General features: G+C 48.1%; 2 protein-coding genes across 6 annotated transcripts; one reads left to right on the top strand and one right to left on the bottom strand.

The window, feature by feature from the left end:
- Window positions 1-23: 23 nt before the first annotated feature.
- Window positions 24-14,768, bottom strand: LOC104312601 (uncharacterized). 2 transcript variants are annotated; one of them, XR_011325493.1, is made up of 20 exons: window positions 14,640-14,768; window positions 14,359-14,441; window positions 12,247-12,361; window positions 11,474-11,602; window positions 11,099-11,215; window positions 9,883-10,001; window positions 9,601-9,702; window positions 8,499-8,625; window positions 7,262-7,463; window positions 6,433-6,577; window positions 4,542-4,727; window positions 4,034-4,098; window positions 3,676-3,763; window positions 3,316-3,385; window positions 2,530-2,749; window positions 2,200-2,290; window positions 1,764-1,877; window positions 1,291-1,409; window positions 925-1,092; window positions 433-541 (listed from the first exon to the last, which is right to left on the bottom strand). XR_011325493.1 is itself a non-coding variant. In XM_069787735.1 (19 exons), exons 1-19 carry the CDS (start codon window positions 14,658-14,660, stop codon window positions 396-398), a joined length of 2,259 nt encoding a protein of 752 aa, XP_069643836.1. In that variant the 5' UTR covers window positions 14,661-14,768; the 3' UTR covers window positions 24-395. The 2 variants fall into 2 exon arrangements, 1 of the variants encoding a protein (XP_069643836.1); XM_069787735.1 differs by lacking the exon at window positions 925-1,092 and having other exon boundaries at window positions 24-541.
- On the top strand, window positions 14,650-15,379 carry MTLN (mitoregulin). 4 transcript variants are annotated; one of them, XM_069787739.1, is made up of 2 exons: window positions 14,650-14,950; window positions 15,059-15,379. In XM_069787739.1, the coding sequence occupies exon 1, from the start codon at window positions 14,773-14,775 to the stop codon at window positions 14,947-14,949; it is 177 nt and encodes a 58-aa protein (XP_069643840.1). In that variant the 5' UTR covers window positions 14,650-14,772; the 3' UTR covers window position 14,950; window positions 15,059-15,379. The 4 variants fall into 4 exon arrangements, with proteins under 4 accessions (XP_069643840.1, XP_069643839.1, XP_069643838.1 ...); XM_069787738.1 differs by having other exon boundaries at window positions 15,056-15,379; XM_069787737.1 differs by having other exon boundaries at window positions 14,656-14,969; window positions 15,056-15,379.
- The last annotated feature ends 922 nt before the right edge of the window (window positions 15,380-16,301 follow it).

The raw sequence follows: 16,301 nt of genomic DNA, 5'->3' as shown, positions 1-16,301 counted from the left end.
GCTGGCAGAATCGGTCATTTTTTCCAGACTGCCCCGTTTAATGCACTAAAGAGCTGTTTAGTTCCGCTTACATTGGTCCATAGAGGCATATAAAAGCACTGTAATACAAGACGCCAGTTACAAGTAGTAGGTATTTCATAACATACTGACTATGGCACCCTTTCTGGGCTGGCACAGCCAGGTACGCCAACTCTCCCTCCGCCTTCCCGCGAGAGTACTTCCAGTTTCAACATTTATATGACACTTTACAACAGATAAAGCCATTTCAGGCATCAGCTGCCCTTTCCCCTGTGTAATCTGGCCCCCATGCTGAAGGCAGCCAGCCAGGGAATGGGTTCCAGACCCAGACAGGTGAGAATTAGCTCCTCCTCGCTGACTGCCATGGATTTCTCCCATTATGCAGTGTTCTCCAAAGTCAGATTACTGGGTACGGCAGCGGTAGGGGACAAGTTTAAGATCTCCTCAAATGAAGGGCCTTCGTCCTCAAGGGGTATCTCTGCCTCAAACATACGCTGGAGCAGAGCGTCAACCGTCCTGTATCCTGCGGGTGGCAAAAAAAAAAAAAAAAAAGTCACTGTAAGCATCCACTCCTGTTCCTCAGCAGGAGTTAAGTAGTGGCCGCCTTAAGGCAGCTCCTACTCAAAGGCTGCTCCCCATGTTTTACGCTAAACAGGCAAGAAAACAAATGCCCCAAATGACATTTCCTGGTATTTTACCCCATATACTTTTAAGCACTGTGAGCACTTGTAAAGGGTAAGACCATTATTTTAAGCACTTCTATTACCATGTGTCCTTCAATGGATTTGTGACCCCAATCAGCTGCCATGCCAAGAAGCATGAGCTTGGGGAACTGCTAAGGTACAGCAAGAAAGCCAGTAGAATTAAAAATAGCCATTAAGCTAGAGGAAAGGAGCATATAGTCACCCTGTGATCGAAGCCAGGAGGAATGCAAAGTGCATATAGGAAGGAGAAAAGATAATAGACTTCTTGGCAACAGCAGAACCTCAGCCACCAAGGCAGTGTCTTTGTAGACTGGCTAGTGAAGACAAGCGTGCACAGAAGGGCCAAGGTAGAAGAGAGGAAAAGAAGTTGCTACAGAAGTAAAAAGAAACAGCAAACATTAGTGTGTCCACAGTTCTCTCAAAACCTCCACCTGAGTTTTAGCTGCTTTTATAGCCCAAAGGAAGCAGAAGTGCTTGAGAGCTTCCCCAGAGAGAGCTATGATCAGAGACAGTTCAGAGCCACAGCCTCTTAAACAAAAGGCTGGGCACACTGAAGGGCTGCACTTACGTTTGGAGGCAATTTTAAACACCAGTCCTTTAGACTGTGGCTTTGTTCCACCTTCCCCCTCGAGATCATGCTCAGCACTCTCCATGTTATCAAGGAGCTGTTCATGCTGGAGCTCATCCCTGTACAAGAAGGACCAGAAGTTACCCCAGGGAGGGACATGTCCTACCCCAGGGCCCCACACGTACCCAGCAGCAATGGATTCTCTTGGTTTCCAGCATCTCTCCTGTCCTCTGGGCAACAGCCCTGGGCTGGAAGAGCTCAGCGAGACAGCTGCAAGGCCAATGCGAGTAGCCTTCTGCTAAGATCTAGACCATGCTTACATGGTCATGACAGGTTAGCAAGAACTTTGTGACAAGGAAAAGGAGTCTCAGCTCACACCTCAGGACAGAGAGTGGCATCTTCCTCCAGTCCCACAGCCCTCATCAGATGTGCCAAGCCAGCCGCATCTAGCACTACCCTTTTGGGGGGCTTACTCTTGAACTCCCATTCCCAGCTCCTGGATTTTCTGTTCAATGGCTGTTTCTACTTCACTCTTCTCTAGGGAGTACTCCACAAAGAAAGCTTCCAAAATGAATGACACAAAGATACTGAAAGAGATGATGAGCAGAATTACATAGCAGCATTTCCTTACTGGCTTCCCCCGCCCCGCTTTTGGGCATCAACAACTGTCTCAGTATTCCCAGGCTCATTCCCCAGCACTCCATCCCCTCCTCCACTGGAGATGGGGAGCTCCGAGTCAGAGCAGCACTCAGTGGAGACAAGAATAGATGAAGCCAGTTCCTCTATAATGCATGTCCTGCCTGTCTCGAAGAGTCACACTATGTGTGACCCTGAGACCATCAGCAGCAGCCTGGCAGGGGACAGAGCCCCTCTTCCCTCCAACGCAGAGGAGGGCAAACCAAAACTTACTTGACAATAATTATCACCATCACAATGTGGAAGGCAATGAAATACAGCTTTGCAGGCTGAACCGTCACGTTGGCAAATCCATTGGCAAAGAGTATCATGGGAGTTAAGGGCAAGGGTGCTAAAGGAGGAGAACATCTTGCTGCAGAATAGCACTAAGGGAGAAACCAGGTAATACTGCCCAGCAACGACCTTCTGAACAAAGCCCTCTGCAGGGACCATTTCTCTGTTGTCTGGCACTGTGTGCATGGGTGCGTGCAATACAAGGGGAAGAGCAGAGTCAGGGAAGAGCATGGATCACCTCTAGTCTGGACCTTCCACCACAAAGGATATCATGCCACTGATTGACTACAGTGAGTTCCATCAGGACGATGAAGGACGATGCAAAGTTGTTGAAGTTGTTCTTGCAGTATTTCCCACGGGCAAAGAGAGAGTCTTTGAGAGCTGGGTTTCCACATTCCAGGGCATGAGGAACATTCGAGCTTGCAGGGAAGAACTGGATTTTCCCATGGAATAACTCCATGCCAATAATAGCAAATACACAGTACACAACCTGGGAAGAGAAACCCCATTGCCTGCTTCTCCAGTGAGCAGCAAGCTCCATGGCAAGTTTAGAGTTCCAGCAGGTTTTGTGCAGTTTTTACAGACACGGCAAGCTGCTGAGGAGCAGCACAGAGTCCAAGAGACCCAAGCCACTCAAGAGCAACTACCAGGCAGGAATAATAGGCCAAGAACTACAGCCCAAATACAGGGAAATGAAGTATTCTCAAATCATAATAGAAGCTATTCTTAGGAAACTATTTGAGAAACAGGTTTCTCATTCAGCTTCTTGCCCAAACCATAGTTTGATTCCTTACAGTGTGAAACCCAGACTGCACAGAACATCCTCACTGCCACATAGAGCAAGTAAGGATGTCCTGACCTGGCAGCTAGCAGGAACCCAATCCTTTTGCACACGTTTACATGTGCAATAACCAGAATCAAATGGACACTTACAGTTTCAAAGGTCTGCCATCCAGAGATTTGCATTTATCCTCTTGGAAACAGCATGAGCATGAGACTTAAGACACATTCCTGTAAAACTGGAGTGCTTTGAGCTAAGATACCAGGATTTCTTACCAGAGTCAGCCCACCAAATGTCAACATTGTCGGTACGATGTTTATCAGTGTGTTCATGATGACCCGGAACCTACAGCAAATGATTCATGACAACACTTGCTGTGGGGAGGGTCTTTTAAAGCCCATGCTTGCTTATTGTCACATCCCATACAGCATGTGCTCCCCACATATTCTTATTTATAAGTAAGACTCTAGGGAGGCTGCAGCAACTGGGCTCACCCCAGGCACATTGGGATGCTTTGCTGAGCGGCCATGGTCAGTCCAAACCAGCCAGGCAGAACAACTCAAGGCACTGTCTCAGCCAGCCTCTGACACAGCCTGCCCCCAAAAAGCATATCCCTATCCCATTCTCTTCATTACCTTTGAATGCTGTCAACAATCCTTATTAGCCTGAGGACCCTTAAGATGAAGACAATGTCCAGGATCTGTTGGCTGTTGTACTTCGTGGCTGAGAAAGTAAAAAAGATTTTTTTGGTTACAAAAAATAAGCAGGGAAGCATAGAGGTAAAGCATGTTCTTACATTTGTTACGATTATGTCCTTGTTAAACACTATTTGTAACAGGTAGCTATAAAAATAAAGACTAGGTTAGTTCTTAGGAACCCTATAGGAAATTCGTTGTCTTGTTAAAAAGCCTCCCAAGCCCAAGGTGATGGCAAAAGATGACTCAAGACCACCAAGTTTCCCAGATGCATGCAGACTGCTTAAGCTGCACTTACTCGATTTCAGGGTGGTATTGAGTACTGTTGCAGTCAAGGCAGCAAAGATGATGAGGGTATCAAACCTAGCACGAGGGAAGGCAGTGCTGTTAGATTTGTGGTGACAGAGAATGGGCACTTAAGCTGCCACACAACATAGAAAAGTAGTGTTCCCTCTTCCTCACATCTGTGCCAGACAGCCCCGCATCATCTCAAACTCTTTGCAGGGTGGGAAGATGGAAAAGCTTTGTTTAGCAAAATGCTTTCCCCTGCCCAGCCATTATCTTCACACACTGCAGAGTGACTTTTGACTGAGACAGAGCAGGGCAGAGAATAGTAGTCCCTGTCAGAGCCAGGTTAGGCCAGGAAATAGCACAACGTCCTCTGATGCACACAATCATTTTAATTACACCCTGGCACAGGAGTTAAGCAGCCCATCTCTCCAAGAGACTTTCAGTTATGAGGAGCTGAACACAAAGATCTCATCATACTTCACACCACCTTTAACACAAACATTCATCCCACTCACCAGTTCCAGAACTGATTTTTGCCAAAGAACACCCTTGGTTCGTAAGTGTACACTTTCAAGAGTATCTCAATTATATACAAAGCAAGGAAGACCCACTCCGCATAAGAAATATAAGGTGTTTCCTCATCCAGAGCAATGAAGATTGCATTTATTAGAATGACCACATCATAAGTCCAAACAAATCCCCTGCAGAAAGAAAAAAAAGAGAAATCAGTTTGCCAGTCCCCAAAAGGTAAAAGTTACAGTGTTATTTCAGGAGTTCTTCGCCTCCTCTCTCAAACATTGCCATTTAGGAAGCTACCTTTACCCATCAGTTCTCCGCAAACCCAAGAGTTTGGAAAAGTTACTGCAGAGTTTAGCTTTTCCCCTGAAGTCCAACACAAAGCAGAGCACAAGCCTTCAAGGTACACCACTGCCAACACTCTCAGTGTTAAACAAACTCTTAGAGACTGACTGCAACTGAGTTTCCAACAAGTCAAGCAGTATTTCTCAAGCAGAAAGACCAGATGAGTGAAACAGAAGACTATACAGGATTGGGAGGGGTGGCTGGTACACCAGATGGGTGTGCTGGAGCCAGAGGGACCTGGACAAGCTGAGAAAGTGGGCAGAGAAGAATCTCGCTATGTTCAAAGGGAAATGAAAAGTCCTGCTGCCAGGGAGGAATAACCTCAGGCACCACTGCAGGCTGGGGGTCAACTATCTGAAAAGCAGCACTGCAGACAATCGCGGGTGAGTGGAGTGTCTTGGTTGAACGTGAGCCAGCAATGCACCCTGGTGGCAAAGGCGGCCAAGAACATCCTGGGCTACATCAGAAAGTGTTGCGAAGAGGTCGAGAGAAGTGATTTTTCCCATCTACTCAGTGTGGTGAGGCCACATTTGGAGTGCTGTGTTGACAGCTAGGCTCCCCAGTACAAAAGAGACGTGAACATACTAGAGCAAGAGCAGCAAAGGGTCACAAAAATGATTAAAGGATAGGATAGTCTGACACATTGCATGTTGAGAGAGCTAGGATTGTTCAGCCTGAAGGAGAGAAGGGTCAGGAGGAACTCAGTATGTACAAATACCTGGTGGAAAAGTGTAGAGAAGATGGAGCCAGACTCTTCTGAGTGGGATCCAGTGAAAGCACAAGAGGCAAGGGGCACAAGTTGAAATACAGGATTTTCCATTTAAACAAAAAAGCTTTTTTTGGTTTTGTTTGGGTTTGGTTTTTGTTTTGGGGGATTTTTTTTTTTTTTTTTTTTTTTTTTTTTTAACTGAGGGTGGTCAAACACTGGAACAGGTTGCAGAGAGGTTATGGAGTCTCCATCCTTGGAGATACTCAAAACCCAACTAGACATAACCCTGAGTACCCTGCTCTAGCTGACCCTGCTTTGAACGAGGCAGTTACACTAGACCATCTCTAGATGTTCCTTCTGATCTCAGTGATTTTGCAATGCTGGGAAGACTCAGGTGTGAAACAGAGCACTAGTAGCTTATAGTACCAACTTGGTAAGAGCTGATGAAGCAGCACAATGCAGCTTTGCAGCAGAGACTGCTGAAGTAAGATCACCTTTAAGTGAAGCATTTAGTCTGGTCCTTCAAGGCAGGCCATAATGCACTTCTTGCTTTCAGTAAAAGTTATTTACACTTGGCACCCATAGAAGATCTGAACAAGTGGGACTGGAAGAGGTATGGACTCACCAATAGCCAAGTCTACTTTCTCTGCACCACTGAAAGAAGGCTAAGAGCAGAGCTGGTCCACAGAACACTTTCAAAAGTGGAACCCCCAATGTTTGCCTAAATGCAGTTTGCACTTCCCAGCATGACACCCAGATGAGCATTTGCTTGCAACACCACTGCTCTGCAGCCCATTGAACATTAAGAGCTGCTTGTTCCACCAGTAGAGGCTTACCTGTGCCTAACCATGCTGCGCAGGAACCGACTCACTGCTGACTTGTATACACGAGGCATCCATTGACCCAGCGGATGGCTGCGTATTTTCAGGGTAATCACCTGGATGTTGAGGAGATCTGCCAGTTGTACAAAGGACTTCTTGTCTGCAGTTGGGGAGAGCACTACACATCAGTCTGCCATCATTAAAAAAGACAGCGTCTGGCAAATGCAAACCTATATGCACACAAGTTGCAGCAGTCTGGACTCAGTATCTGTTCACTGCAGCAGACAAAGCACATGCCCAGAGTGGTATCCACCACAAAACAGGCTGAACTCAGTACTCAAGCAGCTCCTCTTGCCCCATTCCTGGGGGACTGGCTCAAACCATAGGCCAACAACCAACACAAACCTTTAATGATCAGGATGGGCACGATCTAGCATGAGAAGACTGACCCATCTCTCCCGATATCCTGTCTCCAGCAGGAGCAGAGCGAGAGGCTCCAGAGGACTGTGTGGGAAGCCACATTGCTTGGAGGAATCTGATAACAAGGGAGGCTTTCCTTTTCCTGTGCTGAGAACAGGAGGTCCCATTCTCCATGGCGAGCTTGGCCTGGTGTCAAATGGCCATGAAGAGCTGCCCACAGCGTACATGACACGGGCTACAGCACAGGCAGAAAGAACAACCTTTCAGGACTTAAGCAATCTGGAGGGAAGCAGGAAGAGGGGCCTGGAGTCCCTCTGGGTCCATCACAGACCACAAGTCCCAATGCCAAAACCCTTGAAGCATGAGGCTCCTGACCCTGGGCTCCTCCCCAATCCCTTGGGCATAGCGGTGCCCCACTGCTCACCTATGAAACCCTTCTGCTCATTATCCGAGATGCACAGCAGCAGCTCTCGGTGGGAGTTGCTGATATCAGGAGCCACCAGCTTGACAAGCTGCTTCCAGCGGGCTTCTCTAACCACAAACTGTGCTCCTTCCTCTTCCTTCAGGAGGTTGAAAGCCTCTATCATCTTGCGGTGCTTCATGTAAGCAAGTTTACGGATCTCATTCTAGAGAGAGTATTGTGATTCAGGCAGCTTCAGTCACCCTTCCCCCTCCTTTTTTTAAGAAAAAAAAAATCTTATTTTCACAGCACAGAGATGCAAGAAGAGACTCAGAGGAAAACACCTGGAGTGGTATTAGACACAAAGTACAGCACAGTCAGTGGGGGTGACGAGAAACGCCATTTAACAGGCAACCAGGGGCCCTCTGCACAGCACTGTGGAAGGATCAATAGATTGCTTGCTGTTGGGAGATACATTGAAAAACCGGAAGAAAAGACAAAGGATAGTGTCTAGCAGGAAGGAGATGACAAAGACCACAGGATCTGCATGCTCACAGGTCACAGAAGCAAAGAGGGTGTGTCCACACACACTTCCCATCCATAAGTGAATACTGCTGAGATCAGGGGCAGAGATCCTCTTCTGCACACAGTTACGAGCAGGCTAAAGAACCTTACACCCTTGGGAGACCAGCCTCTGGGAAGACCTAGCAGGCTGCTTACTGAGAAAGAACCAATCCCCTCATGGGAGCACCCAGGAATTTCCAGCTCTCACCCTTTGATCACAAGTACCAAACTGCACCTACTCAGTTTGGATAGAAGCAGCAAGAGTTCCAATTTACTTAGACCTCCCTTTACATTTTCTTTGCTTTAAGAGCACACACAGTGGTAGAAGAAGTGTGCCCGCGCTCATAGCCAACTGAAAACAGTCTCCTGCATACAGACAGCATTTCTGAGCTAGGACTAAGCCTCTAACAACCCTAACGCAGAGACATGTGCTTCCTATCTGTTGCAACTTCTTGGGTCCACAGCACCATAGAAAATTTTTGTTAAATGCTAAAAGCAGAACTCACAGCAATCCCCATGATACAAAAGGTGGGCCTGTCTTGTTATTTGTAGAGCATCAGCAAAGGTAAGAAGCTGTATGCCCTTCTCCACACTTTCCAGAAGCAGAACCTTTCCAAGGGAAAGCCAGGTATTTCCTTACAAGGCTATATAGAACAGCAGGCAGTCACCAATCACAATTCACCCCTCCAAACATTACCTTCAGGTGTTTTTTGTAGTTGTTGTACACTACAGCCAGGAAGAGAGACATGAAGATATAAGTGTTGACAATGACAAAGGCGATGAAGAACAGGGCATACCATGAACTGAAGTCAAATGCCGGCATCCTAGAGGAGGGGAGAGAGATTGCTACTTGCTGGACAGACAAACAGGGAAATAAAATAAACCACAAGAAAACAGTCTTTCAGATAGATTTCTAAGTACTGTTTTGGACAGCCAGATCAAACTTGCCAGATAATACCCAAGCTAAAAACTATGCATTAATTCAGTTAGAGAACAGTTTTCTTCCACTAGGTTTTAATCCTAGTTTATCGGGCCCTGACTGAAGGGATGCAAAGGAGAAAGCACAGAGTTTAAGCTTCTGTCAGCATGGCTAAGTGTAAGTGCAGAGTCTTGAGGCGATGTCTCAGTCATAAGCTGGTTATTGGCTTCACAGACCCTAACTGCACTCAGACCTCCTCTTCCACTTACTCTAGGAGGACTAGCGGCATTTCTCAGTCCAAATGCCCAGGGTCCCTGTAACATCGCAGTTCTAGTCAGAGTTCACACAAATGAGTGTGCCATTCCTCCCTGTCCCCCTCTTTGATGGCACCTTTGCAGCACAAACCAAAATGGGAACCCAGTTAGAACAAATAAGGATGGAAAGACCAACCTTCGCATAAGTTTAAACACAGCTGTGCAAATCAAAAAAAGTCTGCATAGAAAGCCCTGCAAATATTACAAGAGAAAAAGACATCTGATTACCAGACCACAACCTTCTTTTTCAGGAAAGGGTTTTAATCAGAGAGTGTGTGTGTTTGTCCTCTGGTTTAAGCCTTTATCAGCTACTGTGTCATTTGGAAAGCAGTATTTTTAATGCATCATTTCTAAAAGTCTTCCTAGACTCTGATTCTGGTTCAGAGCCATTTATAAAACAGATGGCTGAGAATTCATGAAACCCCTGCAGGCTGGAAAAGCAAAAGCCCTGTTGCTGCTCTGAAATACCTTGTACAAAACACAGTATTGTTCTAACCAGAGATCCTGCCACTAGGAGCAGGATACCAGCATTCACAACAGAAAGACTGCAAGCTCAGCATACATACATGACATCTGGGCTGTTTGCTGTCGTCACCAGCACATAGAGGTCAAACACAATTTCTAGGTAGTTTTTGAAATACGGCAAGCCTTCTGCTGTCTGGAGATTCCTAGGAGGAAAAGGACAGTCTGAAGTTAAGCACAGAGATGACATGTTCCACCACAGGAACTGCATGTATGAGCAGTGCTTGTATTCACTAGCAATCATTTGGAGTTGCCAGATTCCCTTCTGCCCCGAAGTATCACACACATTCCTCCCACCCAGCTCTGAGCAAAAGCAGTATTCACACCTCTCACCAAACAGCTTCAAGGCCATGAGGGAGAACATGAGAAGGCTAAACATGAAGAGCAAGAAGACGTAGGTGATCTCTGGCAGCGTGTTGCGGATGCTGCGGAAGGCTCTCCGAATCTGCCAGGGAGAAGGAAAGAAGCCTTTAAAGGCAAGGTGGTACCCATTTTTCCCCTCACCATCCCACCTGGATCAAATGTCTACACAGGGACAGGTAAGCAGAGTGGGGTACAGGTACTCTTCTGTCGCTTGGCAGGAGAGATTCTGACCCAGATGGGCCAGCTCTGTTCTGCTAAAACCTGTGCAGGAGTACCAGACCTTTCCTCCTCATTTCCTAGAAGAGATGCTGGAAGGAGAGACTCTATCTGCTAGCCAAGGGACAGAAAGTCCTGTGGCATGGCTGGGATGCTCTTGCTGCAGGGGACTGGTCAGGGACAGAAGCCCGTCACTCCAGGCCACAAAACACATGCTCTGAGCCTGAGAGTTCAACTGCCCCCTCCCCCAGGCCTCCACACCACCGTAGTTTATTAATATGCAAGTCAGGACCAGAACGGTCTTGGGCAGCAGGGCAAAGATCTTCCTGTGACAAGAGGAATCAGAGTCCAAAGCACCCATCTGGACTACAAGTTCAGTTTCTGAGAACAGCATGACACTTGTGCTTGTTTGCCTAGGAGGCTTCCAGAAATAAGTAACCTGGCCCCTGACCCAGGGAGAAACAGTCTTCTCGTCTGCAGTGCTGCTCATGTTCACGCCTCCCAAGGACAGTATCTAACTCTGCTTGCAAACAGAGGCTGCTCCTCCACACAGGATGGACTAAGCACAGCTCATGGACTGACCTTACAAGAAATATTCCTCCTCCATGCAGCCTTACACTTTGTTAAGCATGATCTTCCCCAAATCATCACAGTACCGTGTTTGGTGAGAAGCTCTAGTTCCAGATCCAAGCATGCCCAGGGCTCTGGACAGCAATAACATGGCCCATGGGTACAGGGCAAAGCCTTTTGGTACTTTGCACAGAGCCCAAGCAGCACCAGTGAGAATGCACCCTTTTCTCCATCTCAAATTCTTGCTTCAGGCCACCTCCGAGAGAAACCTTCACTCGCAGGAACCTAAGTTCTGCTATTTCTGCATTAAATCCCCTGGGTCTCAGAAAGCAGCAGACTGTCCAAACATATGACCCTGCACCAGGGGTACACCCCACCAGACCTCTTCCTTACCTGGCGACTCTCTGCAAAGTTGATCAGGAAGATGGGCCTCACAATTCTTGACCATCGAATGCTCCTCATGTTGTACATCCTGAGGACCCCATATATGGCCAGGTCGGTTAGAGATAACTGTAGAAGAAAGAAGGAAAATTCCCAGAAGCAATGTTGGAAATATGTCTAGATGGTGAAGACAATAGGGTTAGCTGATACAAGACAGACGCACACACAACAGGTTTGTGAGAACAGGCCTGAGTGTTGGTTGATTCGGCTATGGCTCTTGTAGAGCCCTTGTACCTCAGTGCTATGTTACCAGGAAAGCAAGAGGAGGAAAAAGCCACCTCCATATTGGGCAATTCAACCTTGGAGGCTCCCCTAGGCGTAACTCACCAGGATTGCAACCATGATGCAGATGTTCTTGGTATCCTTCCAGAATACGTTGCGAAGGGTGACTTTTGCAAAATGTGTCAGTCGGCCGAAGAACACCAGAAGGCACAACACTTCGATCAGAGAAGTGACCTGCAGAGAGAGAAGGGGCCCAAGTCAGGACATCCAAGAGCAGCTTTAGTCCTCTTTGCACAGATGAGGATGTGCAGGCTGGGGTACAGGCTAAGTGTAAACAGGCAGAGTCAGTATAAAAGTTTTTCCAGTGGCTTTTGCTGTTGGCTATTTTACAGGCTCACATATCTGGCACTGAGCAGTAGTTTCAGGCTTCCTTTTGTGAAATTCCTGCCACAGGTACATTAAAGCCAGTAAACTTGTATTTGCTTAGGATTCCAGGAGCACATTCAAGGAGTGCAGAACAAATAAAGGCTACAGAAAAGTCAGTCCCAAGGGCAACACTACACTTCTGCTTTCAGACATGAAGACTGGACTTGGGTCACATAGAAGGCTGGAATTTTTCTCCGAGATGCAGAAAAGCAACATGACTTTGTCTCTAGTCACACCAGCCATTGCTGATGGCCACAATGGCTCCCATAGTCCCTGTCTAGCTCCCATGCCCTTTTTCATCCCTGTTTCAGTAGATCAAAAATATCAACAGAAATACCAGCATCAATTGTATCTCGAGGCCTTTGACAACTAGTTTCAAGCAAGGAACCCTTGCTTGCTCTACCGAGCAACACAATACTGGCTGCGTTGCTGCTTCTACACTGAAAACTTACCAGGAAGGGAAGTGGATACACAGCAGGTTCTTCAAACACCGCAAGGGAAAGGTTGAGAAAGATGAAGAAGTAGGTGACTGTTCGCATAATCCAGTGATTATAGAGATAATAAAGTCTGTAGAAAGAAGGCAGTGGCACCATAAATAAAGGCTTCAGTGCACATACCTATGGGCTCACCAAATGCACTTTGGCAGAACAGCACATGCTGTCCCAAACAGTCATGGAGGGAGAAGGGCAACAGCAGCACAATTTTTGCCAGCCAGGGATTTGGCAATTTGTTTCCTGGCCCTTTCTTATAGTCTCATAGCTGATAGACACTATACTCCTTTTCAGGGAGCAAAAAACCCAGGAAGATGGAACACAGGCATTCTTCAGTTCAGTTTAAGACCGCAACATACAGATTTGGTAAAGCTGCTTCCTTTTTGTAATTACCTTGTTCCTTAATTCAAGTGCAAACTTATGCTAAGCTCAGGTATCCACATGACACACAAACTAAGTCTGATCAGTTATCTAACATCCTTTCTTTGCAGGTTAAAAAGCAAAGAGATAAGAAGAGCCACCGGAGAGAAGTATGGAGTCGCACAGTAAACTTTTTTTTTTGTGTAGTTTTTTTGGGGTTGGTTTTTGTTGTTTTTGTTTTTTTTTTTAAATACACAACTCAAGCAGTATTCTATCCCCTATGGCAGCAAAACCTCCAGTGAATGCTGGCAATAACCATGAACACATCCAGCTCTAAGCCTCTCACAGGAGGTTTCACACAATGGCATGCAGCAGTGGCTCCTTTGGGGAGATGCAGAGTAGATCTATAGAGCACATAGTTTCTCTGCCAATAAAAAAAGCTGCCAACATTGCCAAACAGTTATCTCATCTGCCCAATAACCACCTGCATAAAGGCTACAGGGCAGATAATTATACAGATTACATGATATTATGCCCTTAATAACATCATCAAGACACAACCATGTAAAACCTGATCATTTATTTCTACTATTTATACTAAGCATACTTGGGCAGGATAAACTATATGCCTGCAGTCTGTTTTTCCAAAGCCAACAGACATTACAGCTACACAACGGCATACATCTGCTCAAATCCTTTGTAACAAACATACTTAACCATACTTGTGCCTCCAAGACACCCAAAAAACTTTATTAGCTAAGACATGAGAATTAAATAAAAGGGAAGGGTTTTGCAGGGAAGGCTACAGGAGTCATTAGTGCTCACACACTGCTTTGCTGGCAGCCTGTTTATCACCTTTCCTGCTACACTAGCCATTTCTCTTAGGTTTCACACATGGAAACAGTTTGCCTAAAGCAGTCCAAGCCTGAAGGAAAAGTCATCTCTCTGACTGAAGCTGCTCAGCCTCTTACCAGCAACTAAAAGAGAAGAGAGTCAGCACTGCAGGCAAAACATTCTTGACTTCGGGGAATTTCACTTAACTTATTGCCAATTAACATAAGCTTTTAATGACTCCTGCCCCTAGCAGCCACCACCCTTTCTGAAGTACACCTAAGCAGAGGTGCCACAGGCTCCTTTGATTAGCTGAAGTTTTGGTGTGCAGTGGGTTGGTGCCACCTGTGACCAACCCAACCAGTAACAACTGCGACCACCGGGCACAGGGCTGTTCTACTACACAGGCCAACCATGCAGCCCCCTGTCACCGAAACCCTGCTGCTTACACCCAGCACGGCCACACTCCACACTCCAGCACCCCTTCCACACAGGTGAGGGCTGATCACACTTCCCAAATTTTTCATCCCTACAGAGTGCTTGCAGCTTCAGTCTTGAAAGATTTTTTTTTTTTTTTTTTTACACTCTGGTTTTGTTTCCTTTCCCATCCTCAACATACAGATACACTGAGCCCCATTTGACATACAGATTTCAGCTTAAATCCAGTTCTTTGCATCCCACCCACCCAACCTTCTCAGCATTCAGCTGGTGAACTCGAGGCCCCCAGCCTTTTTTGGCTCTTGCTCTTTGGACACAATTGCAGTTAGCTCTCCCTATGCCAGCTTAAGCGCCCCACAGCACCGCACGCCGCCTGCGAGACTAGTGCAGAGCCCCGCAGAAGTGCGATGGTGTGGGTGTTTGTGGGGACGTGGACCTCCTTACCTGACAGCCTCCGGAGAGGTCCTAAAAGGAATATTTCTGTTGTACTGCGCATCGGAGACGAAGGCTGCTGCCAGCAGGAGGTCCTGGGGAAAGAGAGAAAACACAGACAGCCGGTCAGTGGGTGTGGGAGCAGACACTCACTCACAGGAGCTCCCTTTCACCCCGAGAAGCGGTACAAGGGACGCCGCAGCTTCGCACACCCGCCTCCCTCGATCTGCTAGCGAGGACCCATCACCGTCCCAGCCCGGGGGACGGGACCCCCCCCGGACGGCTCTCGCTACCTGCGAAGCCCCCTCCGCCATGGCGCGGACAGACAGACGCTACGCCTCCCCGGTCCCGCCGCCTTTAACGGGGCCCGCCCCCGCTCCGGCGGAAGCGGGAGGCGGTGCCGAAGCTGGAGCCGGTTAACGGGGAATGGGGTTGGAGGTGCTGCGGCCCCGGGCCGTGCGCTGGGCGCTGCTGGCCGCCTTCGCGGCCGGGGTGCTGGTGGGCTGGCAGGCGGGCCGTGCCCGCCGCCGGTTCCTCCGCTGGCGCCAGCGCCGCCTGCAGCGCCGTCTCGCCGCCGCCCAGGAGCAGCTGGAGGCGGCTTGAGGCGAGGAGAGAGGTCCTCGGTGCGTCCCCGGAGCCGCTCTGCCTCCTTCCCTGCCCTCGCAGCGGGTTTGGGAGGTCAACACGACCCTCCGGTTGTCTCCTCCAGCAGCCTTGGCCTCGGTGGACGTTGGGTGAGCAGAAACGGATTCGCCCCCTGCGCCGCTGTCGGAGCCGGTTTGGAAAAGGGCTGGTGAAAAACGGCGTCCGTGGAATACCAGGGCCTCTCCTCTGTCCTTCAGAAGACGAGATTCCCAAACTGCGTCAGGCTAACCTAACAAAACACTGGGGATACAGGAACGACGACACCAGATGTATTTCCGTATTTCAAAGGGTTGTCTGTGTTTGTCTTGCTTTCAGTCCGCTGCTGAGGTACGCTGCTCTGCCCTTGCCGAGAAGCGCTGCTGATACATTAAACTAGCAAAAATCACGACGCGATGTTCCTAGATGTGTTTATTTCTCTGTGAAGGTGAAAACGTACCTTACGGGCGCTTGTAATGAGTGACGAATCTCATTATGAAAGTACACACGTGAAAAAAACCTGTGGGGACAACTAAGTGGTGAAATAGCTGCATGCGTTGGGAGGGTGAATGAGCAAATTAAATGGAGGATGCTTGTGCTTTGGACTCTGAATTTCTTCCCGCGCTGTGGACAAGGAATTGTGGAGATGGTTGTAGCGCATTCCTTCTTTCTCTCCCATGGCTAGCAAATTCCAGAGAAGTATTTCCTCGAGACTGAGAGAAGGGGGTGCTCCTGCTTTGCGCCAGAGGATTTACTGCATGCTGTGCAGGCTGCTGGCTTTCAACTGTATTACTGAACTGTAAAAACTTATAAAAGTCTTTTGGGGAAAAAAAACCCTGCTGCCCAGCCCCCCCTTATGATCATGAAATGCTGATTTCTAGCCAAATAAGTAGTCCTGTGGCTTTTTGGTAGAACCAGGTTTCAGACCTTTGGAAGTTCCTTCAATGCAAAGGCCGGGGTGTGCAATATCGAGTGCCTGTGTTCAGCAGAGCTGCTGTTCACTGGAGTGGGTGGTCCGAGCCACGCCTGCTCCATCCCAGTTGTGCTTACTTTACCAGTGAAGAGTGGATACCTTTTCATGGTGCGCCTTTTGGTGTTCTTAACCTCGAGACCGGCAGACCGGTAGAAATGGGGGCTTCTGTACAGCTCCCAGTGCCACGTCGTGGCCTTGCCTAGGTGGGAGTGCCATTTTGTGGGGGGGGGGGGGGGTAGCGATTCCCACTGAGCGTGAAGCGTGTGCTCGTGCACGTTTTCCAGCACAAGCTAGAAGCCGACGTACCGCAGGCTTTCGGGTTGCCCTGGGGAGGGCAGGCACAGGATTTACCTGCCTGCCG

Source organism: Haliaeetus albicilla, chromosome 7 (assembly GCF_947461875.1).
Source record: "Haliaeetus albicilla chromosome 7, bHalAlb1.1, whole genome shotgun sequence".
NCBI lineage: Eukaryota > Metazoa > Chordata > Aves > Accipitriformes > Accipitridae > Haliaeetus > Haliaeetus albicilla.
Note: the sequence above shows the minus strand (reverse complement) of the source record. Positions and strands in the feature narration are given on the sequence as shown.

What these genes read in the sequence shown, in the direction of transcription:
- LOC104312601 (XM_069787735.1), bottom strand. Translation starts at nt 14,660, where the DNA reads ATGGCGGAGGGGGCTTCGCAG. An exon ending in ACCTCTCCGGAGGCTGTCAG is followed by an intron (nt 12,362 to 14,358) that starts GTAAGGAGGTCC and finishes TTCTTTCTACAG; the next exon opens with ACTTTATTATCTCTATAATC. An exon ending in GTTTAAAATTGCCTCCAAAC is followed by an intron (nt 542 to 1,290) that starts GTAAGTGCAGCC and finishes TGCCACCCGCAG; the next exon opens with GATACAGGACGGTTGACGCT.
- MTLN (XM_069787739.1), top strand. Translation starts at nt 14,773, where the DNA reads ATGGGGTTGGAGGTGCTGCGGCCCCGGGCCGTGCGCTGGGCGCTGCTG.